Here is a 27,073-nt window from a genome sequence, read left to right on the forward strand (position 1 = left end):
TAAGAAACATCATTTGACATGCTTAATATCTTAATTCTGAAAGGATGATACCTTCAAAAAAATACTCCTGTTTTTATGTACCATCTTCTGATTTTAATAAAGAAAAAAGATAGCTAGAAATATTTTTAAAACCTCAATCCTGGAGCTATTTATGATATCAGAAATTACCACCTTTACCTATTCTGATGTTCTCTAAATGTGTTCAGTTTCAATCCCCAAATCAAGGCTTATACAGGTATCTGAAGATGCTACATTCAGAAAGTGCATTTACTTCAATGAATTATCTATTACAATTAAACCTAGAAAAATGAAATTATTTTATTTTTATTTAGTTAAAAATCATTGGCCTGCCTTGTCAATAGAACTAGCACTTATGGTATCCAGAAAGTGTTATAACCCAGATGATCAAGGCAAGGCAGGCCTCTAGAGAGTCTTTTATTGTTCTAAGTAAAGGCTCCAACAAACTGCCCTCCAACGACCAGTAAGGCTCCGCCCTGTGCTACTCTGAAGGCAGCTACCCTCAGTCCCCAATCAACAGTTTGTATATAACAGAGAAAGTCTACCGAGTAGGAACACGCTCACAGGGCAAGGTCCAGGGTCCCACGTCCAGTCCACTTGGCCAAGCGAATCCTTACTCCGCTCCAGGTTTTCCTTGGGAGGAGGGGTGGGGTGACCTCCCACGTAGCCTTGCAGCCCTTCTCTGAACTTGCCCACGCTCCACTCTTCTTGCCCTTTGATCGAGTGGGGGAGGCAGCTGTTCCTCTTCAGACGGGATCTGCTGCTTATCAGCACCTCTGCCTGTCAGCAGCCGATCCTCCTCTGTGTCTGTGAGGGCAGGCAGCTCTCCGTCTGGTTGACACCTCCTCCAATGCCTGAGGGGCCTGGGACAGCAGCATCCTCAGCCCCTGGCCTCTCCAGACATAGCAAGGGAGATGTGCCAACCCTGTCAGATAGATGGTCCCAGTTCCAACTCCTCTTCCTCCGAACCAGGCTCCAATGGGGCCATGACAGAAAGAATACTTTTTAACTGAGGTGGCAGATTTGTGACTGGGAAAACTTGCATGACAGGCAACTGCTCAGTTAACAAATTAAGTCCCTGAAAGGCATACTCTGAAACAATCTACATTTATGAAGAGGAAATTAATTTTAATGGAAGAACATTTATGGCTGTTTCTGGCCTTTTACAGGTTAAAATAGAACATTCAGTCCTGCAAGACTCCAACTGAGCAGGTAGAATACCATTTTAGTGTAATTATTAACATATTTCCATCATTATGTTTTAATAGATTCTACTTTTAAAGCACATCACGTCTACCTTCCTACCGGTAAATGCAATTTTGTTTTGGAGAATTGCAATGGATCATTGTTACCGTATATACTTGAGTATAAGCCGACTCGAGTATAAGCCGAGACCCCCCATTTTCACCCCCCAAAAACTGGAAAAAGTTTGTGACTCGAGTATAAGCCGATCCGCCGTTCTGCAAGCCTCCGCCGCCAGCAGAGGCTCGATCCGCCATTTTGCAGCCTGAATACACAGGAATACCCTGTGTGGCCGTGGCTCTCGGGGAAGCCCTGGCTGTCCGCTTCCTCGTTCCACGCTGCCATTCGGGGCCCGCGCGTTCCCCGGGCAAATCGCGGCACCCAGCAGACGAGGAAACACGCCCGCTCCAGTCGCCCCCCCTTCCCTCAGGAGACGCGAAGCAAGTGACCGCCCGGAGCTTACCGAGGACTTGCGCGCGGCCGAGGCTTCGGTGCTTCCAGGATCGCGCGCACCTCTCCCAAGCCGCCGCCGTCCGGAGACCTGCCGAAGTTTGGGGAGATTTGGGGAGGTGCGCGCGCACCTCCCCAAACCTCCCCAATCGTCAGCAGGTCTCCGGATCTCCGTGCCTTGCCTGCCTGCTTCTTTCCGCTGTGGAAAGAAGCAGGCAGGCAAGGCACGGAGATCCGGAGACCTGCTGACGATTGGGGAGGTTTGGGCACCTCCCCAAACCTCGACAGGTCTCCGGATCTCCGTGCCTTGCCTGCCTGCTTCTTTCCGCTGCGGAAAGAAGCAGGCAGGCAAGGCACGGAGATCCGGAGACCTGCTGACGATTGGGGAGGTTTGGGCACCTCCCCAAACCTCCCCAAACCTCGGCAGGTCTCCGGATCTCCGTGCCTTGCCTGCCTGCTTCTTTCCGCTGCGGAAAGAAGCAGGCAGGCAAGGCACGGAGATCCGGAGACCTGCTGACGATTGGGGAGGTTTGGGCACCTCCCCAAACCTCCCCAAACCTGCAGCGGGTGCAGATGCCTGAACAAAAGAGGAAACTCGGTTGAACTCTTCATCTCCCTGTCTGCCTTATCTGGTCTTTCAAGAGGAGGGTATTCCTTTCACTTCTTGAACTTTCCCAAAGACTTGCAAACTTTTCCAACCATTACTTCCAAGGATCTTTGATGGGGAGAGAAAGCACGGGTGAGCGATGGGGGGGGAAAGCACGGGTGAGCGACTCCGCTCCCTCCCCTCACCTCCGGGCCGGGCTTCTCGCCGGCGGGCTGGCTGGCTGGTGCTGGTCCCCGGGCGAGGAAGCGAGCAAGCGGGCGAGCGGCAGCGGCATTTTCGGGGCGGCACGGGTGAGCGATGGGGAGAGAAAGCACGGGTGAGCGATGGGGGGGGAAAGCACGGGTGAGCGATGGGGAGAGAAAGCACGGGTGAGCGATGGGGGGGGAAAGCACGGGTGAGCGATGGGGAGAGAAAGCACGGGTGAGCGATGGGGAGGGAAAGCACGGGTGAGCGATGGGGAGAGAAAGCACGGGTGAGCGATGGGGGAAAGCACGGGTGAGCGATGGGGGGGGAAAGCACGGGTGAGCGATGGGGAGGGAAAGCACGGGTGAGCGATGGGGAGAGAAAGCACGGGTGAGCGATGGGGGGGAAAGCACGGGTGAGCGATGGGGAGAGAAAGCACGGGTGAGCGATGGGGAGAGAAAGCACGGGTGAGCGATGGGGGGGAAAGCACGGGTGAGCGATGGGGGGGGGAAAGCACGGGTGAGCGATGGGGAGGGAAAGCACGGGTGAGCGATGGGGGGGAAAGCACGGGTGAGCGATGGGGGGGAAAGCACGGGTGAGCGATGGGGGGAAAGCACGGGTGAGCGATGGGGAGAGAAAGCACGGGTGAGCGATGGGGGGGGAAAGCACGGGTGAGCGATGGGGGGGGAAAGCACGGGTGAGCGATGGGGAGGGAAAGCACGGGTGAGCGATGGGGAGAGAAAGCACGGGTGAGCGATGGGGGGGAAAGCACGGGTGAGCGATGGGGAGAGAAAGCACGGGTGAGCGATGGGGAGAGAAAGCACGGGTGAGCGATGGGGGGGGAAAGCACGGGTGAGCGATGGGGAGAGAAAGCACGGGTGAGCGATGGGGAGAGAAAGCACGGGTGAGCGATGGGGGGGAAAGCACGGGTGAGCGATGGGGAAAGCACGGGTGAGCAATGGGGGGGAAAAGCGGCAGCGGCATTTTCGGGGGCAGCGGGTGAGCGATGGGGGGGAAAGCGGCAGCGGCATTTTCGGGGGCAGCGGGTGAGCGATGGGGGGGGAAGCGGCAGCGGCGGTTGTTGGGGGCGCAGCAGGCGAGGCAGCTTCTCTCAGCAGCCTGTTCCGAACGAAGGGACAGTTCTTTTTTTTGTTGACTGGAGTATAAGCCGAAGTGGAGTTTTTCAGCCCAAAAAGTGGGCTGAAAAATTCGGCTTATACTCAAGTATATACGGTAATTACTTTTTGTTTATTTTCTACATAACGTTACCATTTTTATAATAAAAAAATAAATAGTGGGGTCCAGTTCAAAAAAACCAAGCACTGTGTTAAAAGCAAGGAAGGCAAGGCCAGACTAGATCCAGGAATGCAAGGCAACATTTTTAAAAGAATAATTGTTAGGGTAAAATGTCTAACAGAACTTAAAAGGGCAGCTGCATTTTATCTATACAAAAGAAAGGTAAAAGATTTGCGCTTGGGGAAGAAAGATAAAATAGAGGCTAAATGTGAAGGAGCAGTCAATGGAGACATACTGGGTTTGAATAATATATAAATCTGTCAAAATAGACCAGTGAAGGTTTTATTCCTTTGTCTGGCACAGAGAATGGATTGCTTGCAACTAAATAGACCAGAAGAGAAAGGACCAGGGCATCTATCTGATGAAAAGCCTTTTTTCTACCTTCTGTCTGGAAGTAAAAAGGGACATAAAGTTTCAAAGCAAAGCTAATTTTGAGAGGAGCATAGTCCAACAAAAACCTAAGTGGACAATCTAGAAGCAGTATAATTAAATAAATGAAATAAAATGTGAAAGCAGAGTACTTGACCCTATTGAAATCAGGACACAACACCAAACACTAGCAATTCAAGGGGAAAATTCCAAAGGAAAATTCTTGAAAATCCAAGTACAGTAAGCATGTATTTTATTCAGTAACATATCACATACCAAAGAAATTATGAAGATAACAGGTTGCTAAACAGAACAACAAATGAAACCCAGGTAAATAGAATTGATTAACTAATTGATCCAATTTTTACCTATATTGGTCTTCTGCAACTTAGTGCAAAGAGAATTGTATAGTATTTTTTCATCAATCTCAGATCCTTTTTGAAAATGGTAATTAAAATTTCGCACTTAGCTCTTTATTGTCTTGGGAAAGAGCATGGAGATTTTTCTTTTTCTTCTCTTGCTAAGGTGGAACTATCTGACAGTAACAGAATATAACAAAAGCAATCAAAATTATGCAATTTATTTAATTTATTTATTTAATTGAATTTCTATACTGCCCTTCTCCCGAAGGACTCAAGGCGGTGTACAGGGCAATAAAAGCACTACATACAAAAGTTAAAAGTAAGATTAAATTAATTAAGCCCTAACAATAAATAATTAAAAATATCCCAAACCCTTAAACCAGGCCAGCCTGTTCAAATAGATAGGTTTTCAGATCATGGCGGAAAGAGCGAAGGTCGGGAGCCATCTGGAGCTCAACCGGTAATTGATTCCAAAGGGCTGGCGCACCCACAGAGAATGCTCTCCCCCTGGGGGCTGCAAGCTGACACTCTCTGACTGACGGCACCCTGAGGAGGCCCTCTCTGGGAGCGCACAGGACGAAGGGAAGATGACACCGGCAGCAGGTGTTCCCATAAGTAATCCGGACCCATGCCATTTAGGGCTTTATAGGTAATCACCAGCACCTTGAATCTCACCCGGAGGGCAACTGGAAGCCAGTGCAGCTTGCGGAGAAGAGGTGTTACATGGGAGTATCGGGAGACCCCCATCACAACTCGCGCAGCCACATTCTGCACCAGCTGAAGCCTCCAAGTGGTCCTCAAGGGCAGTCCCATGTACAGAGCATTGCAGTAGTCTATACGAGAGGTCACGAGCACATGAGTGACTGTACGCAGGGCATCCCAGTCCAGATAGGGTCTCAACTGGCGCACCAGGTGAACCTGGGCAAAAGCCCCCCTGGTCACAGCTCCTACATGGTCTTCCAAACTGAGCTGTGAGTCCAGGAGGACACCCAAGTTGCGAGCCCTATCTATGGGGGGTAACACCTCACCCCCCATGGTTAAAGATGGAATGGACTGAATTTCCTGAGATGCCGAAACGTACAACTTCTCGGTCTTGTCGGGATTGAGCCGAAGCCTGTTCCTCCCCAATTGCAGACCAAATCATATCTCAGAGTATGGCTATGCATTTGCCTATAACAGGATATCAAATTGTTAGGGGAAAAATGATTAGAAAACCAGGACAGAGAAGATGTACATCATTTGACATCTGTCACAAGCTGAGATGTGTTGCACATTACAATTAACTTCTAAATATCCTATTTTGATGGCATCTGGTATGCATCAAGAAAAGAATAGTAGGAGAACAAACTTTGGAATGACAAGTTTGGTTATGGCTTGAGTTCTTGCTACTTGCAAACCTGTTTAATTCACATAAAATCTGTCCTTTTTGTAGTAATCAAGAGGGCAGGCTGTGGATTGCCTCCCTCTATCATGTTGGTTTGGAAACAATCCCGAATAGCAGCTCGCTCACTCTGGAATAGTTTTCCCCAATTTAGGCTGTCCCTTTTTTTCTACTAATACCTCAGAACAACCATCCTTTTCCAATTCTCCAACAATCCTTCAGAACAAAAGATCCAACTTAAATACAGGCAGTTGCTCAGAGAGGACATGGATTTAGTTTTACTATAGGACGCTTAGAATTTCTGTATTCGTTTTAGTTGTCTTTGTGGCATGTTTTGTTCTATGAGCCATCTAGATTTTTTTGTTAGAATAGACAACAGATAAATTTATGTTTGTTTTGTCTTTGTTTTTTTAAAGAAGTTTTAAAATAAACTAATGAGGATTTTTAATTTTATTTTACAATTTAAAAATAAGTTAATTAACCAGACTTGCAAGATTCCGTTATTATAGCCAGTCTTGGTAAAGCTACAGTTAGTCCTCTATTTATAAACATTATTGAGAAAAAAAAATTCCGTTGCTGAGCAAGACACCTATTGTGAATTTTACCCATTTTACAACCTTTCTTGCCATAGTTGTTAAGTGATTCACTGTAGTTGTTAGTAACAACGTTGTTAAGTGAATCTGGCTTTTCCATTGACTTGCTTGACAGAAGGTCTCAAAAGATGATCAGATTATCCCGGGACAATGTAACTGTCATAAATATGTGCCAGTTGCCAAGCATCCAAATTTTGATCACATGACCACAGGGATGCTACAACAGTCATGTGAGAAATGGTCATAAGTCACTTTTTTCCAGTACCATTGTAACTTCAAGTGACTAAATGAATGGTTATAAGTCAAGGACTACCTGTAGTTATAACTTTTCTGTGGTGTTGATTTCCTGGTCTAGTCTACCTAATGGGGCCAACATCAATTTTGCAAGTGTGATTGCATTGTACCTATTCTTCTTAAATTCCAGTTACTCAGGGTGGCATCTGAACTGCTTCTGAATGTTATCTCATTTTTCTGGATTTAAAAAATGGTTCCACCTCTTTTGACTGAACAATTGCTCTTGCATTTTCCATCAAGTTGTCTTTCTTACTTTGTAAAATAAAACTTGGCAGTGGGAACTGAGAGGGAGGGCGGTGCTTTTAATACAGTTTATTTCTAGGAGAGTCGACACTAATTTAAAAACAATTATTCACCTGGGTGTTTCTTGCCATCTTGTGCAATAAAACAAAATGCATACTATTTCTACTTATGCTTTTTTGGCCTATAAAGGATTAGGTTTGGAACTTCTTAAAGATTATATTTATCTGTTACTGTAGAGAAATGAAACACGTTTGTGAGATCAAAAAGCAAATAGATTGAATGGGATGCATCAGATTTTGTTCCTTCTGGATTCTTTGCTCTCTATACCTTTCAGCATCTTAGCCACCCTGCTGAAGCAAACAAAACTTGACTGAAATGCAATTCCCTTAAGGTTTCTCTACCCAGAAAACAAAACAAAACAGTGTGCTCCCAAAGCTTCCTATCTTATTTTTTGAAAATACCCATAGATTGGAAAAGTCATGTACTGAATGTTCTTCTAATAGCAATAAAATAGGAGCTTCCTCCTCCGTGGTGATTACTCACACATTAATTATTATTTTTCCTCCCCAAGGCTACATTGGCAACAACAACAAAAAAGCTCTGGCTGTCCAGATGTTGCTAAATTTCAATTCCCAAGAGTCTTGGCTAATATACCATAGTCCTTGACTTTGTTGTTGTTGTTAGCTGCGAAGTCGTGTCCGACCCATCGCGACCCTATGGACAACGTTCCTCCAGGGCTTCTTGTCCTCTACCATCTTCTGGAGTCCATTTAAGCTCACGCCTACTGCTTCAGTGACTCCATCCAGCCACCTCATTCTCTGTCGTCCCTTTCTTCTCTTGCCCTCAATTTTTCCCAGCATTAGGCTCTTCTCCAGGGAGTCCTTCCTTCTCATTAGGTGGCCAAAGTATTTGAGTTTTAGCTTCAGGATCTGGCCTTCTAAAGAGCAGTCAGGGTTGATCTCCTCTAGGACTCACCGGTTTGATCGCCTTGCAGTCCAAGGGACTCGCAGGAGTCTTCTCCAGCACAGTTCAAAGGCCTCAATTCTTTGGTGCTCAGCCTTTTTTATGGTCCAGCTTTTACTGTCATACATTGCAATTGGTAAGACCATAGCCTTGACTATATGCACTTTTGATGACAAGGTGATGTCTCTGCTTTTTTAGTGTGCTATCTAGATTTGCCATGGCTTTCCTCCCCAGGAGCAAGCGTCTTTTAATTTCTTGGCTACAGTCCCCATCTGCAGTGATCTTGGAGCCCAGGAAAATAAAATCTGTCACTACCTCTTTTGGTTGCTTGATGTTAAATTCTTGCAGCCTTCCTACCTTAGGCATTCTGCTGGTCTGCGCGGCTGGTTCTCAGCGTCTTCTAATCCTGCCTCTCCATTGCCCAGGGACTGGTCCTCTGAGCGCGTGGTCACTAGCGTGGTTGAGCTATCCCCCCGCGCATACAGCAGCCTGTTTCCCCCACATCCAACAGTCCACCGACAACCAGGTGAGTAGACCATGCAATCCCCACCCGTACTGTTATCTCATATTATTTACTGATAAATGCTATCATTTCCAGGAACCAGCATAGGTCTTTTGTTGGGTAATGTTGGACTAATATTGGCTCTCTTTAATGATGAGTAATTGGTTTGGTAGACAAATAGAATGTGTTGAATTTAGTTTATCTTGATTTCAATGAAGTATTTGGCAAACCTGCCATGAAATCAATCATATTTTTTTTCGATTGAACACAAGGAACAAACTCTACCTGTAGTAGACAATTCCATAGATGACAATGACCTAATCCATAAAGGGCTTTCTAAATCATCACCCAATCTTTGAAATACACTCAGAAAGCTATTGACAGCCAACACAGCACCCACAAAAGAAATGTCACTAAGGCCTCAACCTAAACTGTGATTTCACATAGATGTTTCATAAGATGGAGAAGAGAGCTAACCCTTTGGTACCCAAACACAACTCCCATGTCCTTTTAACCTTACAACTCCTAAATGGAACTGCCCACTCAAAATGGAGCAGAAGCAGTCAGAGAGTGATTTAAAAGCTAAATACTGTGTTGTCTCTGCTGGTAGTGGTACCTAATAAACCTAAGCTAAAAGCCTATAAGAAACTAACCAAGGTCAGTCCTAGTTAATAGAAGTTTGAAAATCTGTGTAATTGCAGAGCTATCATGTAGGATGGGAAACAAACAAACAAACAAACAAACATCAAAGCAGAACATGAAGAAAAACCATTTCTATAACGTTCCCAAGAAAACTGATGGATGAAGAAATCCAGATTTTAGCCTCTGATGCTTCTTTCATTTATTCCTACCCTCCATCTTTTCTTTTTTTCTTCTTATATGAAAGACATCTCAATATTTCTTATCCTACAGTTGCAAATTTGTACATCTCTTAAGCTTACACTACAAAACATTAGTGCAAAGTTGTACATGAAGATCAGCATCTTTTATTTTGTGTGCAATTTAAATGTGCATCTTTATCCATTTTTTTTAAATAAACTTGATGTATCGATGACACTCAGAAATACTTCTTGGTCTTCCTTATGGTTGTGTACAAGGCAACTGATTTTACTGATGACTATTATGCTGTAATATGAAAAGGCTGGAAGAAAAGGGGAAAACACCCGTATTTTGTTAACAGCAGTATCCATTATGTCCCTTTTCTGATAAAGAAATGAATGAGAAATCAGAAAACTCAGTGACTCAACTTATTGAGTCAGAAGGACTTGACTTCTCAGTGTTTCAGAACAACTCTAAAGTTCGATTCATATCCCCATGATCAGAGTGTATCTGTGCTGAGGACAAAAAGTACTGAAAATTGGAAACATTAATGACTTTGAACTGAACACAGGCATCCCCGTACTTGGAAATGAATCACAGAAATCAGTAGGTCTTGAGAAGAATGAAATATGAGTTTTGTAGTTTTCTTGAGACATTTACATCATGTCTGCTGAAAGGAATGAAAAGACTATTCCAATTATTTTATACACTTGTTTCTTTTTAAGGGAAGAAAAAGGCTGCTAATATAATACCAAAAAAAATAGCTGAATCAAAAGATAAATAATTTGGAAAATGGCACCTTATTAACAGACAAATATGAACAATTTTAGCCAAACGTATATTCACTCGTGTATTTCTTCCAGTAAGTAGTATATTAATCACTTGCAAATAAAGAAAGGGTTATACTGTACTACTGTTCCATACTGTGTTTTTTAACTATTATTTCTGAAACAATACAATCTGGTTTGGTTCATGCACAAATAGCTACAAACCACTGTAAAACTCAATACCTATTTTATACTTCATGCTAGTCCAAGCCAAGCCAAAAACAAACCATAATATGATTCATGGGAAATAAGATGACAAGCAATTGAAATAATGCAACAAGCACATCAAATTTCCTCTTATTCTGAATATTACTACTAAAGATGCAGAATAGAGCAGCAGGTTGAAGTCTGGAGATTCTTAAAATTTTGACTAGCAAATTTTCAATGCCTTTGTGTAATTCCTTTGTTGAGAATTTTTTGTTTCTGTAGGTAGTGGTGGAAGAAAATTTAATAATGTATAGTGTTATTGATGTTATTTCTTTTTCTGATCTGCTCTAATTGATCAAACGCTTAGGAGTTTTAAGTGCAATCCGACAGCCTATTAAACCAGCAAATTCTTGGATATTCTTGAGGGTTTTGTAAAAAACATTCTTAAGGCTGGTCCTTAAGTTAGGGAAACGCTGTCCCTGAGTAACCTTTACAGGATATATTGAGGTGGCTCATTCTCACTATTATTGTTTACAGTTATTCTTGAACTCATCTATAGATGGTTCTCAACTTACAACCATTCATTTAGCACTGTTCAAAGTTACAATCGCACTGAAAAAAGACTATCACATTTTGATCATGATATCATGTGATCAAAATTTGGGCACTCGGCAACTGGTATGTATTTACCATGATTGCAGTATCCTGGGATTATATGATGATGATGATCATCGTTCCCAGTTGACTTCTGACAACCAAACTCAATGGGGGAAGCCTGAATCACTTAACTGTATCCAATTCACTTAACAATTGTGGCAAAGGGGTAAAATTGGGTGGAACTCATTTAACAACCACCTTGCTTAACAATGGAAATTCTGGTCCCAGTTGTAGTAGTCATAAGTCAAAGACTACCTGTAATAACCTTGGTTGAACTGTAAATGTAATGGGTCACTTTGGAAGTTGTACCTGTTATTTTTTGGAAGAACTTCTAGCAGCTGTAAACCATGCACACAAGAAGAATATTAACTTCTAATACCTTTTGACATAAAAACAAGCGATTAAAAACTGCAATCATTTTGTTTTCTTTGCTACCGCATCATATTGTGGATTCAAACGGTGTTTTGGCTCAATTATCTTACTTTTGGGAATAGCCTAAGTAGTACCACTTGATCATATATGCCTGTCCATTTTGAAATTACCTGTGAGGAGTTTTTTAATTTTTTTTATTTTGCCTCTGAAAGTTTCATGTTCACTCATTACTTTCTTAGAAAAATAAAATCCCTTGCCGGTTTTCTGCCTAACTGGGTTTTCATTATATCCAGAAGCTTTTTGAAATCAGGAGGGCAGATTTTCACTTGCAACCACAGTTGGGACCAGAATTTCCTTTGCTAAACTAGGCTGTTGTTAAGTGAGTCACACCCAATTTTATGACATTTTTTTTCAATTTTTCTCATGGTTGTAAAGTGAATCACTACGCTTCTTAAGTGAATCTGGCTTCCCTACTGACTTTGCTTGTCATAAGCCAACGATCAGATGATTCTGGGAAGCTGCAACCATTGTAAAATACATGCCGCTTACCAACTGCCCAAATCCACTGTAGGGATGCTGCAATGGCCGCAAGTGTGAAGAGCTATCATAAGCCACTTTTTTTCAGTGGTGCTATAACTTCGAATAGTACTAAATGAATAATTGTAAGTCGAGGACTACCTGTAATTCAAATCCAGAAATTCATTATAAATGATTAATCTTGATAAATTTGTAGACTTTTTACTTTTTATGTATGAGAGAGAATGTTTAGAAAAATAAGCAGCCTGTCAAAGCATCAGGTGCAATCTCTTATTCTGTGCCTCACTAAAAAGGAAGACTCCATCCTGCCATCTTCTTGGTAAGACTGCCCTTGGAATACTGCATCCAGTTTTCGTTCCCATGATCTGAAGGATTGCATTCACTAAGGCTATAGAATTAATATTTAAATAACTTACTTTATAATGCTTGGCCATCATTTTTTTTTAATGTGGTCTTGTCTGCCCAACCCTTTTGTGATATGTATTAAAAAGCAGGTGCGTCTATAGCAGGTGTATCAAACTGCCAGCCTGTGGGCTGGATGCATCATAGCAAAACTGTGCCCACCCCATTGCTGGCAATGGCAAAAAAGTCATGATACATCACGACACGTCACATGACGTTGCAAGTTCGACACCCCTGGTATAGAGAAAGCTATCTAGCTTTGGTCAGCTGCAAAAATTAAATCGTATGGCTTGATGAATTTAATATAATATCTTGTGATTTAATGCACTTTTGTATTCTAACAATATACTTTGAAAAAAGATAAAATAAATAATTGTATTTTCACTTTAAGTGGGTAACTCGTTGAAATATTAAAGTTATTTGTTTATTCATTAAATTTGTACGCTGCCCATCTCTGCCCATCTGAGTCACCAACTGATTCAGTTATATTATCTTACTCGGCAGATCTTTAAAAATTTATACACATTTCAGTGGGCTATATAAAAATACCCGGTTCTACTACTATTGTCACCATATGTTCAGAACCATTTCCTCCAATCAATCTTTTTTTTTTTACTGAATAAACAGTTTTCCCAACTCTTCTTAAACCTGATTGCAGATGTGTGGCCCAGTATGAGGTGGAGGGAAAGAAAACTCCATAATGGGAGATCCTGTTCTTGAAGTCTATGCAAATGAAATGGAGCAAAAAGTGAAAAAGAAATTGAAAGAAATCTTATTCTGTTGATTAATATTAAGAAAAGAGATGTAGGACATGGCCAAGCTGAACCACAGGGAAGGGTCAAATGCATCATCAGTCTTAAGTCTCTTCGTGTCTACAAGAGATCTAAATCTAGCCCACCTACTGCCAACTCACTTTAATCATTAAAAAGGTAAAGGTTCCCCCGCACATGCGTGCTAGTCGTTTCCAACTCTAGGGGGCGGTGCTCATCTCCAATTTCAAAGCCGAAGAGCCAGCGCTTGTCTGAGGACGTCTCCGTGGTCATGTGGCCAGCATGACTAGACGCCAAAGGCGCACGGAACGCTGTTACCTTCCCACCGTAGTGGTCCCTATTTTTCTACTTGCATTTTTACGTGCTTTCGAACTGCTAGGTTGGCAGAAGCTGGGACGAGTAACAGGTGCTCACTCTGTTACGCGGCACTCGGGATTCGACCCGCCAAACTGCAGAAAATAGAGTCTTGTAGAGAGCTTTAGCATACAATAAGCCTATTGCCTGGACTCCTGATTTCCTGTTCTTGACAGGAACTGAAACTGTCAGTAATGAACAGCTAATCACAGTACATTAAACACAAGCTCTGTAAATACAGAGTCAGTAAGGACTTCAAGACAAGCTGCCATGGGGAGTTTGCATTGATTGCAATCAAATCCTGCTGCTCTTTGGCACTGCTCACATTCAATTCTATTGAAGCAGCCCAACCAAGCAGAAAATAATCAATTCATAGATTTTTTCCCTTTTACAAAGTTCATTTATCCCCCACTATGGAATGTTAAACTCACTTTCAATTCAAAATATCAATGGATTTCATAAATGTTGGTTATCTTGTATTTAGATAAACTTCAGATGCAGCAGACAAAACCACATACAAAAAGTTAGATTGATGAAGTTGGTGGACATTTATAAGTAAATAGGTATAGAGCTGATCTTAAATTACATCAACATGAATGTGTTGCAAAACTCATCTATAACCAGTGGACATTTCTTAGGAGACAAAGAAGGGTGCGTGGTTCTTCCAGTGGGGATACGGTTACAGCTACCTACCCATCCTTCCTGATTGCATTGGAAATTGTGTCATGTGATGATCCCAGTGGCGTAGCATGGGTTGTCAGCACCCGGGGCAAGGCAAGTAATTTGCACCCCCTAACCCGTGGATTTTAGCACTCAAGTCTCTTCCACTAGCTCAGGAATTCTGGGAGTTGAAGTCCATGAGTCATAAAAGAGCCAAGGTTGCCTACCCCTGAGTTAGGTTCAAGGCAAAAAAGGGTCTCTGGAGAAGAGGGAAAATGCTAGTTTAAAACTGAAACAAGGCAACTTTAAGGTGCCTCAGCTGTGATTTAGGATGAGACAAAGAGAGGACATGGCGTTGAAAATGGTTAATGGGGCATGTTTGTTCCACTCTTAGTGGACGTCAAGATAAACCCCACGAGAGAATGACCTTACAACAGATGTGAATAGGCTTGGACTACGTTTGTAGATTGAGTGCATACATCACATGGAGCGATGATGGGCTTCATCAAGATTTATGATCCCACAATTGGTTAGTTTTCTCCATCTTGTTATGTCATGTTAGGCGACAAACAATGACTTCCAACTTACAATGCCTCAGCTTCCCAAGGTTATTCCAAAGCCGGAAAAGCCAACCAACCCACCCTGCAGCTTTGCCTGCTTAGGCTGAACCCCAAGAGTTCACACTTGCTGCAGCGCCCGACCTATTTTCTGCCCAGACGCTGCTCATCCAAGCCAAGCCGCCTCCTTCTCTTTGGCACCTCGCCCCAAAGATTTGCCGGCCTGGCTGGAAACTCTCGCTGCTGGTGACATGTGTCAGGGGGGGCGGTCCCGATCGCCTCCTGCAGGGGGAACTGAGTGGCCGCAGAGAGTCAATACGGCAGGAGGAGGAGGAGGAGGAGCAGCAGCAGCAGCAAGCAGCCGCAGGTGCGGCAGCTGCAGTTGTTACCTTTGCCTCTGGGAAAGGAGGAGACGGGGGCGGGAGCTGGGGCAGGGGGGCCGGGCTTGCAGGTTGAGAGCCAAGCGGAGGAGAACCGTGGTGGGAGAAAGAGAGGGAGGCAAGACACCGCCAAGCCTCCCCACCCCCACCCAAGAAAGGAGGCAATCCATAGCCGCGAGAGGACGGGATCCCGCTCTGGCTGGGCGCAGCGAATGCGGTTGCTTTCTACGCTCCGCCCGCTCGCTCGCTCCTCCGACCCTCGGCGAAGCGGAATTGTCCCCCTCCGGCGAGCTTAATGGGCGCCCCCCCAGATGTTGCACCCGGTGCAGCCGGCCCCCCCTGCACCCCCCACGCTACGCCACTGGATGATCCCATAAATTTTCTGTGAATTACTGTACATTCCACTTATAACTTAAGATACCTGTGCAAAAGAAAGGGAAGAGGTAGCAAAGACCATTTATTCATGATTCGTAAGGTTGTAGATGGCAGATTTTACAAGTATTCCTACAGCTATTTTACTTATTAAGCATGTTCTCAAAATCTCAGATGTGGTTACTAGCCCAAAAAGCTGCTGTCTCTGGTTTAGCATGTTCTACAAACACAACCAACAACGTATCTAAAGTTTTTAATGACCATTAAATCACTCAGCAAACTTATTTTAATGAACACAACGCCAGAGCAAATTTGCTTGTAAACAATTATTATATATTTATTTTTTTGCATGCACAGATGATTTTGTCCTTTCCCTTATTGAATTGTACTTGATATAAAATCTACTTGTTTTCAGTTTTGAGCCTTTATGGAACAAAGCATTACTGCATGAGACTGAGACTGATCTGAAACAAAACATTGAAAAATTAAATTCTGTTGCCTGCTCTCAAAAGAATTTATGTGCCTACCCATACCAATATATAATATATAACACACATTTATTTATTTATTTATTTATTTATTTATTTATTTATTTATTTATTTATTCGGTTTATATACCACCCTATTCCCGAAGGACTCAGGGCAGTTTACAGGGAAAAATTTAAAACAATACAATATAAAATTAAAATTAAATTAAATTAAGTATAGCCCTAAAAAGTTAAAATCACAATTTAAAGTCGTTAAAACCCTTCAGTCCAGGCTAGATAGCTCAAAGAGCCAGGTTTTTAGGTCCTGGCGAAACGAACAAAGGTTGGGGGCAGTCCAGAGTTCCATTGGCAGTTGATTCCATAGGGCAGGCCACAGAGAATGCCCTCCCCTTGGCAATCACCCACCGACAATCCTTGACTGGTGGTATTCTGAGGAGGCCCTCCCTGTGGGAGCGCACAGGATGATGGGAAATTGACATTGGCAGCAGGTGCTCCCTCAGATAATAAGGGCCCATGCCATTTAGGGCTTTATAGGTCATCACCAGCACCTTGAATCTCACCCAGAGGGCAACTGGAAGCCAGTGCAGCTCGCGGAGAAGAGGTGTTACATGGGAGTATCGGGAGACTCCCATCACAACTTGTGCGGCTGCATTCTGCACCAGCTGAAGCCTCTGAGTGGTCCTCAAGGGCAGCCCCATGTAGAGAGCATTGCAGTAGTCTAGCCGGGAGGTCACGAGCGCATGGGTGACTGTGTGTAGGGCATCTCGGTCCAGATAGGGCCGCAACTGGCGCACCAGGAGAACCTGGGCAAAAGCCCCCCTGGCCACGGCTCCTATATGATCTTTCAAACTGAGCCATGAATCCAGGAGGATGCCCAAGTTGCGGGCCCCCATAGTTAACGATGGAAAAGGTTGGTTTGTCCGAGATGCCGGTATGCACAGCCACTCAGTCTTGGCAGGATTGAGACAAAGCCTGTTTCTCCCCATCCAAACCCGGACTGCCTCCAGGCAATGGGACATCACATCGAGGGCATCACTGGGTTGGTTCGGGGTGGAAAGAAAAAGCTGGGCATCATCAGCGTACTGATGATACCCCACCCCGAAACCATCCATAATCATGTGCATTATTTTCTCATTACATAATCAATACAGTATCTTTTCCAATTGGTTTTGTAGTTGTCTGTATTCCACCATTAAAAATAATTTCAAAGATTAAATACCAACAAAACAACAGCCCTTAAAAGTCAGGTTCATTAAAAGAGGCAAGTGTGAGTCTTGTTCTGGAACTTACTTTATTCTTTAAATACTTAGATGAAGGGACATACATTTAGCTGTTGTATAAAGACTACAGCATCTAACCAACCATACCTCAGTTGGGAGAAATAAATTATGTTGAATGCTGACAACTCACAAAATGATTAAAGGCTGGCACAAGAGTGTTCAGAAGTTCTCTGGATTGCATTTCCTCAAAACGGAAAATTGGTGTTTCACTTCAATTTGCATTAAGGTTTCCTCCCTTTTAAATGAAGTATAATTTCCTGATACCAGCAGCAGATTACTGAGTGCATTGTAAGAGACTGCACACCAATTGTTTTAAAAAGGGAAAATCTTATTTGAATTGAACTCAGCATCTAGTTGGTTTAGAAGTGTCCTGCCGTTGCCTTCTTTTGACTTTTGACTAATGCAAAAAGGAATATCTTGACTAGATGGTAAGTTTATTGGAGATGTGGACATATCATTGCTATTTTTGCACAATTTCTGGAATGTTCTGTAATTGCATTTGAATGTATACTTTTGAAACTTACATGCTCAACAAGTCTTTTTAATATGTGTGTCCAGGACTAAAAACATATTATTTAGGATTTAACAAACTCTTTTCTCTGTGTTTCTGTGTATAGGTTCGGGAAAATGAAGTTGAAAGTGATTTATTCTGTCATAGCAATATGCATCGCCATCATTATCATCTTAGTTTTGGTTTTCCGAAATAGAGGAGAAAAGCCTATGGGTTGTCAGAGCTCTTCCCGAGGGGAAGAGGAAGGTGGTCAGGATGCTGCCAGCCAGGTATTTCGAGATTTAACTCCAGAAGAGATGATGCAAGTAAAAAAGTATTTAAAATCCAGTCTGGGAGTGAGACTGGTAGATGCCTCAAAAGCCGATCCAACAGACAACTGCATCTATTCCATCACCTTGCAGCTGCCTCCCAAAGCAGCAGTGCTACAATTCCTAGATTATCAAGGGGTTAAGCCTGCACGGGAAGCTCTGACTGTGGTTTATTTTGGAAATCAGCCAGTCCCCAATGTCACTGAATTTGTAGTAGGTCCTCTTCCAAAGCCAAAGTATCATCAAGATATTACATTGCAGAAATATGGAAAGATGTTGCCTTATTCCCAAAGGGTTCCTTTGATAAATGATGTGGTTAAATTATACAAAATGTTGCTGCTGAAGGAATATGTCAAGGCCCCAAATTTCATGACAAAAGTCCTTAATTATCCAGGAAAAATTTTCATGTTCACTTTTGCATTTCCAGGGCTAAAATCAGGAGATCGCAAAATCTGGCTAAATCACTTACAGTATACTCCTGGCAGCTATTTGCATCCAGTTGGATTAGAGATCCAAGTGGATGTGAGCAGCCTGGATCATTCTCAGTGGAAAGTGGTAAATGCATTTTATAATGGGCAATATTTTGAGGACATGAAAGATATCGAAAAACAATTCAAAATGGGAAAGGTTAAAGTAAACAAGGTTAAAAGACCCCCCCTTGATGGGGGATACTCATCACTGAAGCAGAGGGTCCCACCACAAGAACCAAGTCCTTTGCATTATGAACCTCGTGGACCACGATATAGAATTCAGGATAACCATGTTACCTTCATGGACTGGAGTTTGGCTTTTGGAATTGATATCAACAGAGGACCACGTATGTTTGATGTCAGATTTAGAGGAGAGAGGATAATCTATGAGTTAAGTTTACAAGATGCCAGTATTATCTATGGCTCCAATAGTCCTACAATGATGTCTGTCAGATCCATGGACATGGTCTTTGGATTTGGGGCTAGAATGTACACACTCACCCAAGGGGTGGATTGCCCCTACTTGGCTACTTACTTGGATGTGCACACTTTTCTTGATACTTCATCCCCTAAGACTCATAAAAAGGCCATGTGCATCTTTGAACAGAATTCTGAGTTGCCTCTGAGACGTCATTTTGAAAGCATCCAGTCTCCATTTTATGGAGGGTTGTCTGACTCATGTCTGGTTATCAGATTCATATCTGCACTTGGCAACTACAACTATATCTGGAACTTTGCTTTTCATCAAAATGGAGCTGTTGGTGTCCATGTTATTGCCAGTGGATACATTCTAACTGCTTTTTACTTTGATGATGCTGAAAACTTTGGCAACAGAGTCCAAGAGTGGGTATCAGGAACAATTCACACCCACAATATGAATTTCAAAGTGGATATGGATATTGGTGGTGAGTGGCAGCTTCCTTTGTGATATTTTAAAAACTTCAGTGATTTCTAAGCCTGACATGACTTATTATACCTTGGAAATGTTTGCATCCCTTCTTTGGGGTGGATGTAATTTTGATTATGAAGAAGTGAGAAAAGTCTCATGCTTCAGTTTGAATCGACAACATTATCTGTATCTAACCATCTTTTTAAGACTTGAGAGTTAGTGAGACAGCATATTTCATGTGTTTTTCTATCTCTCTTGGGTCCGGGATATCTGAAGGAACACTTGCTGCCGGCATCAAGTTCCCTTCGTCCTGTGCGCTCCCACAGGGAGGGCCTTCTCAGGGTGCCACTGGCAAAGGATTGCCGGCGGGCAACACCCAGGGGGAGGGCCTTCTCTGTGGGCACGCCTGCCCTTTGGAACCAGTTACCCGTAGAGCTCAGGACTGCCTCGGATTTTCGTTCATTCTGCCAGGACCTGAAGACCTGGCTCTTTGAGCTTTCCGGCCAGGACTGAGAATTTTTAATTTTTAACTTATTGTAATTGGGTTTTTAATCAGAGTTATTGGGGTTTTAGATTTTTAATCAAGGATAATTTAATCTATTTTAATTGTTATTAACTCTTTGTATTGTAATGTTGTTTTAATTTCCTTGTAAACCGCCCTGGGTCCTACGGGAGAAGAGCGGTATATAAGTTCAATAAATAATAATAATAATAATAATATATACTGCTCAAAACAATAAAGGGAACACAAAATAAGACATCCTACTATTAAATACAGTACATTGTGTTGTTTAAGTGTTCCCTTTATTATTTTGAGCAGTATATTTTAATTGCTTATTTTTATTTCTTTGAATGAAAAGTATCTCTCTGGATGACAAATTAAATATTAAACATTGTGTAGAATCCAGAGCAGTTGCTTCTACTGCCCCAAGAGATGAAAAGAAGATTGTACATTCTGGCTGACATTTATTAGGAACTGAGCCTGTTCGGCTTTTAGTTCCTTGCTCCAAAGAGATATTATTCTCTCACTTCTTGGTTGGTTTACTTGCAGAACTACCTGGAAACAACATTTGTATTTCTTTTCATATGTAGCCTTGCTACATTCTTTTTTTATTGTAGTTGATAACAGAGCTGCAAAAACAGCCAGTTTTTCCTGATTTTCTGATTCTAACTTCTGGGGCAATAGACATGAGGTCCACTGCTTCATTTGTGTGACAACTTTTCAACTATTTGAAGAGTGATAACATGTCTTTCATTAGTTGTCTTTTCTGTAGACTAAACATACCCAGATATTTTAACTATTCCTCGCAGCTGAGTTTCCAGATCTTTTACTGCCTTAGTAACCTCCTCTGAATTTGCTCCAGTTTATTATTCTACTTTTTGAATTATTGGGCCCCTAACTGGTGGTGTCTGACTAGGGAAAAAGAAGATAAACAATTATGTTTTGGAGCCCATGCTCCTGTAATGCGCCCCAGGATAGCATTTGGCTTTTTAATATCTGCATCTGCTGGCTCAGGGCTAACTTGTGGTTGGCAAGAATACGCAGATCCCTTTCACAAGTGCCAAGCCTGCTCCTCTGAATTCTACCTTTGTACCATAGAATTTTGCCAGCTAGATGCACAACTTTACATTTCTCTATATTCTCCTATTCCCCTCTCCCTACTGCTTGAAACAGTCTAGAACTCTTTGACCTTTCCTTTATTTAACATGTTAGCATCTGTGAAATAATAAAAACAGAACAAGTAAAACTAGTAGTATTTCTTGAAGAAAAAGCGAAGTGAAAATACATTCTTGCTTCTGAATTATCTTCAGTTCTCCTTTCTTAATATTCTTTTATATAGATTCTCCTCTAAAACCCCGCACACTTTGAGGCCAAAGTAACACTACTCTGTCAATTACCTGTTTTAGGAGTTCATTTTCACTTTGAAGAATAACATTTTAAAGAAACTCAGCAGAAATAATCTCCCTAGAATATCTTTATTTCTGTCTCCAAAGTAATTTTTTTTCATTGAAAATGCCTGATTGTGAAAGAAAAGAGGTGAAATAGTTTAGAATGAATGAGGGTGGATAAGGCTCCGCTGAGTTTGTATATACAGTAATAATGCTAATCGCATTGTGCCATTGTACATGTACAATATTTTCCCCCTCTAATACTGTCAGAAATGAAGAAGACTAATCATAGACTAACATGGCTCTCCTCCTACAATATCTGAAATAGAATGGTAATTAAATAAGGCCAAACCGTTATCTTCAACTTTATTAATCTTTTATCTTTATGTTATTTTGACAACCTTCTATTTAATGTTTGTGCTGCTTTTAATTAGCATCTACAATTTCCCACAATGACTTTAGATTTGTTCATATTTATCTTGAAAATCAAACTATATACAGTATATAATCTTATCATAACTCCATTTTTGTGTCACTGTAGAGTGAGCGCCTGTTACTCGTCCCAGCTTCTGCCAACCTAGCAGTTCGAAAGCATGTAAAAATGCAAGTAGAAAAATAGGGACCACTACAGTGGGAAGGTAACAGCGTTCCGTGCGCCTTTGGTGTCTAGTCATGCCGGCCACATAACCACGGAGACGTCCTCGGACAAGTGCTGGCTCTTCGGCTTTGAAACGGAGATGAGCACCGGCCCCTAGAGTTGGAAACGACTAGCACGCATGTGCAGGGGAGCCTTTACCTTTACCTTTTACCTAGAAAACTTTAAGAAGCTCAAAAATGCAGCAGGAGCAATCTGATCTATACTGCTAATCAAAAACTAATGAATGTATTTGCTTTCCTTCTGAGGTATGAGCAATATGCTGGTTGGCAATGACATGACCTTTGAGACACTGCAGGCCCCTTGGAGCCCAGAACATAAGATCTATCGAATGAAGAAGGTGAAGAAAGTTTTCAATACTGAGAACCAAGCTGCATTCCGCCTCGATGATGCCATGCCCAAGTACGTTTATTTTGCTGCCAATGACAGCAACAAGTGGGGCCATGAAAAAGGCTACCGGATTCAGATAGTCAGCTTTTCTGGAGACCATCTATCAGAATCTGATCCATTGGAGCCAGCCTTCAGTTGGGGCAGGTAAGCCATCAATTTCTATCAATCAAAACTTCTCAGACTGAAGACCATTGACTTGTAATAATATAAAATGCATTCTGGATTCTTCTGGGTTATACTGAAGCTGTTGATAGTGCTAAGAATGTTTGGGTAATGATTTACTCTTCCCCAAGAAATGTAGCTACAGAACATGTAAAAATCTCAGTTAACAGTGGTGATTGAGACCAGAATTCCCATCACTAAGCGAGGTGAATTGTAAAAAGTAATGTCATGTGACTGCATTGCTTAGCAATGGCAATCCCAGCAGTCCCCATTGCCACTATCAAGCAAGGATGCAGGCTATTAAGCAGGGAGGTCCATGAGATTTTGCAATTTTCAGTTGGCTCACAGGTAGGTGAGTGGCTGCTTCTAGGTGTAGAAAGTACACAAATATGTGCAGGTAGCTGGTGTAATGGGACTGGGAAGGCTGCTACCTAGTGGGGGAGACTTACCAGAGTAACTCATGACCTTACCTACCAGCTTCTCAATTGACTCTGCTTGGAGGAGGCTGGCAGGGTAGGTTGTAAATGGTGATAATTTGATTATAGGATGGTGCAACTGTTGTAAATGTGAGCTGGTAACTAAGAGTGCAGATTGCAATCACGTGACTGTGACAGTGCCAGAATTTCAAGGTTCATTAGTTAAGTAGTACTTATTCAACACCATCATAACTTTGAATAGTCACTGAACCAGTGATTGTTAACCAAGAACTACCTGTAAGGGTCCACTCAGACAGTTCATAACAACTTTTGTTTGGATTCCTCTAAATTTATAATCCCTACATCTCTCCCAGACTACCTGTACTTCTTTTTATTAACCTTTGGGATAGAGCAAGTGGCATTTACCAAATCTGGGATATTTGAGTTGGGACCTTAGTAATTGTGTAGCTATGTGAAAAGAGAAATTGGAAGACTATGATCCAGTTTTTTTTAAATCTAGCTTGAGTGTTCTGACTGTCCATAGCTTAGGTTGCTATTTTAAATAGACATTACAACATGGACTACTGAAAGCAGTTGATCATGCCCTAATTTGCTTTCTGTAATACATCATACATAGGGTTACTCTTGAGAGGGGGGTTATTTATAATTAAAAAAATAATTGATTAAAAATAACACTACCACCACCCCATTAGTTCATTACATGCACACTTGTATTGATTACTAGGGCATTTCTTGATACAAAGTGCTCATATTAGCATTTACAATACTAAAAGGCATGGGGTCAGTATATGTAAATAATTGCCTTTACCAAGATGAGTCCAGACCAATTGTTAAGATATGACCAACTGATAGGCATGATGAAATAAATTAAGTGAGATAGGCACAAGGGAAAGGTACTTTTCAATAGTGGGCCCCTTGTTTATGAAGCCTCCTTCTACAGTTATACATGATGATTTCAGTTCAGATCTTCAAAAATTCTTGAAAACTCACTTGTCCCTGTTTATTTTGTTAGAATTTTGTTTCATTGATTATGACTATGAAAGATGGCCTTTTACGTATGACCACAATTAAACCCAAAATTTCTGTTGCTAGGCAAGACAGTTGTTAAGTGAGTTTTGCCCCATTTTATGATCTTTTTGCCACAGTTGTTAAGTGAATCACTGCAGTTGTTAAGTAAATCTTTTGGTTGTTAGGCAAATTTGGCTTCCTCCATTGACTTTGCTTGTCAGAAGCTGGCTGGAAAGATTACAAATGGTGATCACATGGCCCTGGGACACCACAATTGTCATAAATATATGCCAGTTGCCAAGTGTCTGAATTTTGATCACGGAGATGCTGCAATGGTCATAAGTATGAAAATCGGTCGTACGTCACTTTTTCAGTAGTATTGTAACCACGAAAAGTAACTATACAAATGGTTGTAAGTCAAGGGCTATCTGTGTTGTATTCCTTCCGTTTGAGGCTTCAAATTTCTCTTACAGTAATTTTATCCTGCTGCCTTCCTGTGGCCATACATGAAATCGTAACCTGTGTACTTTTAAAAGAAAATAAATATTTCCCACAGTCACTGTGGCTTTGCTTTTCAGGTACAAGTTAGCTGTCACAAAGCGGAAGGAGATGGAGCCTACCAGTAACAGTATCTACAGCCAAATGGATCCATGGGATCCTCCTGTTGCCTTTTCTGACTTCATAAATAATGAGACCATTGTCAATGAGGTGAGTCATGAGGATCCAACCTAGTAAGGAAAACTGTGCTTTTCCGCTTTACAGTTTTATTGGTTTTTCCACTGTTGGAGGCCAGAGCAACTAAAAATGGAATCTCAATATATCTGGAGGAAGAGATATCAGGATGGGAAAGATACCAAAAATCACTCAGAAGTTGGGCAAATGCTATGCATGGTTTTAATGGTATGTGGGAAAAATCTTGGAAGATGGGGCAAAAAGATGCTGCCTAAGTAATGAGAGTGTCCCTTGTGCCCAACTTACAACTGGAGTTTGCAACTGAAGCCTCTCTATTCCCCTCCCCTAGCAACATTGCTTACAAGCAGTGCAAGCTTACCCACCTCCTCCCTCCAAAGCTGAAGAAGAGGAAGTCCCTTCTGAGCCTCTTGCCCCATCCACTATCCAGCCGCTGGCTGTGCTGTCTCTTATTTGACCATTCCCTAGGCAGCATCTCTTTGAGACATCTCCCAAGGCCTTCCCACTTTATTGAATGAAGCATTTGTTTGAGCTACCCTGGGATGCAATGATTCAGTGATTAAAGACCCTGAGCTTGTCAACTGAAAAACTGACAGCCCATGTTCGAGACCCAAGCGCTGTGCAATGGAGTGAGCTCCTATTCCTTGTCCCAGCTCCTGCCCACCTAGCAGTTCAAAAGCATGCAAATGTGAGCAGATAAATAGGTACCATTTTGGTAGGAAAATAACAGTGTTCCATGTGCCTTTGGTGTATAACCATGCTGGCCACATAATCACAGAAAATGTCAGACAATGCTGCCTCTCTCGACCAAGAAACAGACACGAGCACACTTGTCTTAGAGTTGGACATGACTGAACAGGGAAACTTTTATCTGTTTATGAGCTACCCCTCAAACATTTTCAAAGCTGTTTACAATAAAATATAAACAAATAAAATGATGAGGTTAGAAAAATTGTCAGCAGCACTCTCTGGTGTGAAGAGACCATACTTAAGCCATAAACACTGAAAAAACGATTTAGTCTCTAGCAGAAATAAACAAGAGATAAAAAACAGCTTTATTTTTAAAAAATAAATAAATAAAACAATGGTTTAGTTTAGAAAAAGAAATGGCTCATAAGTTTTAAAATTGCCTTCTTTTAAGTTATGTAGTTATATTTATCCCTTGTTTATAAAAACACCCTGTAATTAATTCTTTTTATGCTGGAGAATAATTATGCTGGATAATAATGATCTGCTACTATTACCCAACAAAAGATATAGTCACTATAAGTGAGATGGTAAGCTATACAAATATGACAACCAAGCAAACAGCCTTGAAGAGATGAATCTTTGAAATCCAATTTGGAAAATTTGTTTTGCAGCTGTTTTAAAGTAACAATCAATTCAAAAGGTTAGATTAATGCCGCTTGGGGTGTGTGTGTGAAAGCCCTAATAAGCAGGCATATACATAGAATGAAGGCTATTGCTAAGCACATTGATTTGTGCTTTAAATTGTAAGCCACCCTGAGTCTTCGGAGAAGGGCGGGATATAAATGGGATTAAAAAAAATATTTCTGAAGACAGATTGGGCAAAGAAATGCATTATGAGACAAACATATTTTAAAACAATTTCATGATATTCTAAACACAAATGCAAAGAGAGCATTTTCAGTGAAAAATCAGTGGCAAAGAGTACTGGAATTTTTTTTTTACTATCAATTTGTAAAAAATCATGTATTTTTTCCTCTCTACCCCACCCAGTTCTGATAAATTAAATTTTAATACTGGAAATAATTCTGACTGGAATAGAGTAATAGTCTTTGGGAAATTTGCTCAGAGGCAAATTGGCTGTTTCTGATTTTCCAGCATAGATGCTATCCTTCCTGCCTCCGTTCACCTCAAACCATAATAAGATTATTATGAGCTTATTTATTTTAAAATTATCATCATGGATTCATATTTGTCATTAAACAAAATTGCTTTTTAGTATCATTCCTATTGTGGATGAATAAAGGAAGACTCTCCTCAGATTTGCAATGATCACTACATCCTTACCTCTGAGAAGAACATTGTGCTATCACATTGTTCCTTTAGGTCTATCAGATCATACTCACCCATCTTTCAGCAACCTCTGAATCTTACCAAGTCAGTTCTTCCTTCCTGTGTTAGCTCAGCACTTTTTAAAATTATTATTTCTCTTTCACAGGATCTGGTTGCCTGGATCAATGCTGGCTTTTTACATATTCCACATGCTGAGGATGTGCCCAACACCGCAACCCTTGGGAATGTGGTTGGTTTCTTCTTGAAACCATACAATTATTTTGATAATGATCCTTCCATATTTTCTCCAGACAGTGTTTACTTCCACAGCCAGCAGAACCCCCTTTCCTGTGAGGTCAACCAACTTGCCTGTCTGGCAAAAATAGCTTCATGTTTGCCCAATTTCCCCTCTTTCACTTATGAGGGGTTTAAAAACCTAACAACTTTCTAATATCTCCTAGTTTTTGATAGATGGATTGGATGCAGGAAAGGTGGATTGGAAACTAATGTGACATATAT

At 41.8% G+C, this 27,073-nt stretch overlaps 1 protein-coding gene across 1 annotated transcript; it reads left to right on the forward strand.

The window, feature by feature from the left end:
• Window positions 1-17,752: 17,752 nt before the first annotated feature.
• On the forward strand, window positions 17,753-27,005 carry LOC310641642 (primary amine oxidase, lung isozyme-like; the record flags this gene model as incomplete). The annotated part of the gene is made up of 4 exons (XM_083364879.1): window positions 17,753-19,319; window positions 22,097-22,382; window positions 24,424-24,553; window positions 26,721-27,005. The coding sequence occupies 4 exons, from the start codon at window positions 17,753-17,755 to the stop codon at window positions 27,003-27,005; spliced, it is 2,268 nt and encodes a 755-aa protein (XP_083221005.1).
• Window positions 27,006-27,073: the final 68 nt, after the last annotated feature.

Source organism: Vipera ursinii (genome assembly GCF_947247035.1).
Source record: "Vipera ursinii genome assembly, chromosome: 5".
Lineage (NCBI taxonomy): Eukaryota > Metazoa > Chordata > Lepidosauria > Squamata > Viperidae > Vipera > Vipera ursinii.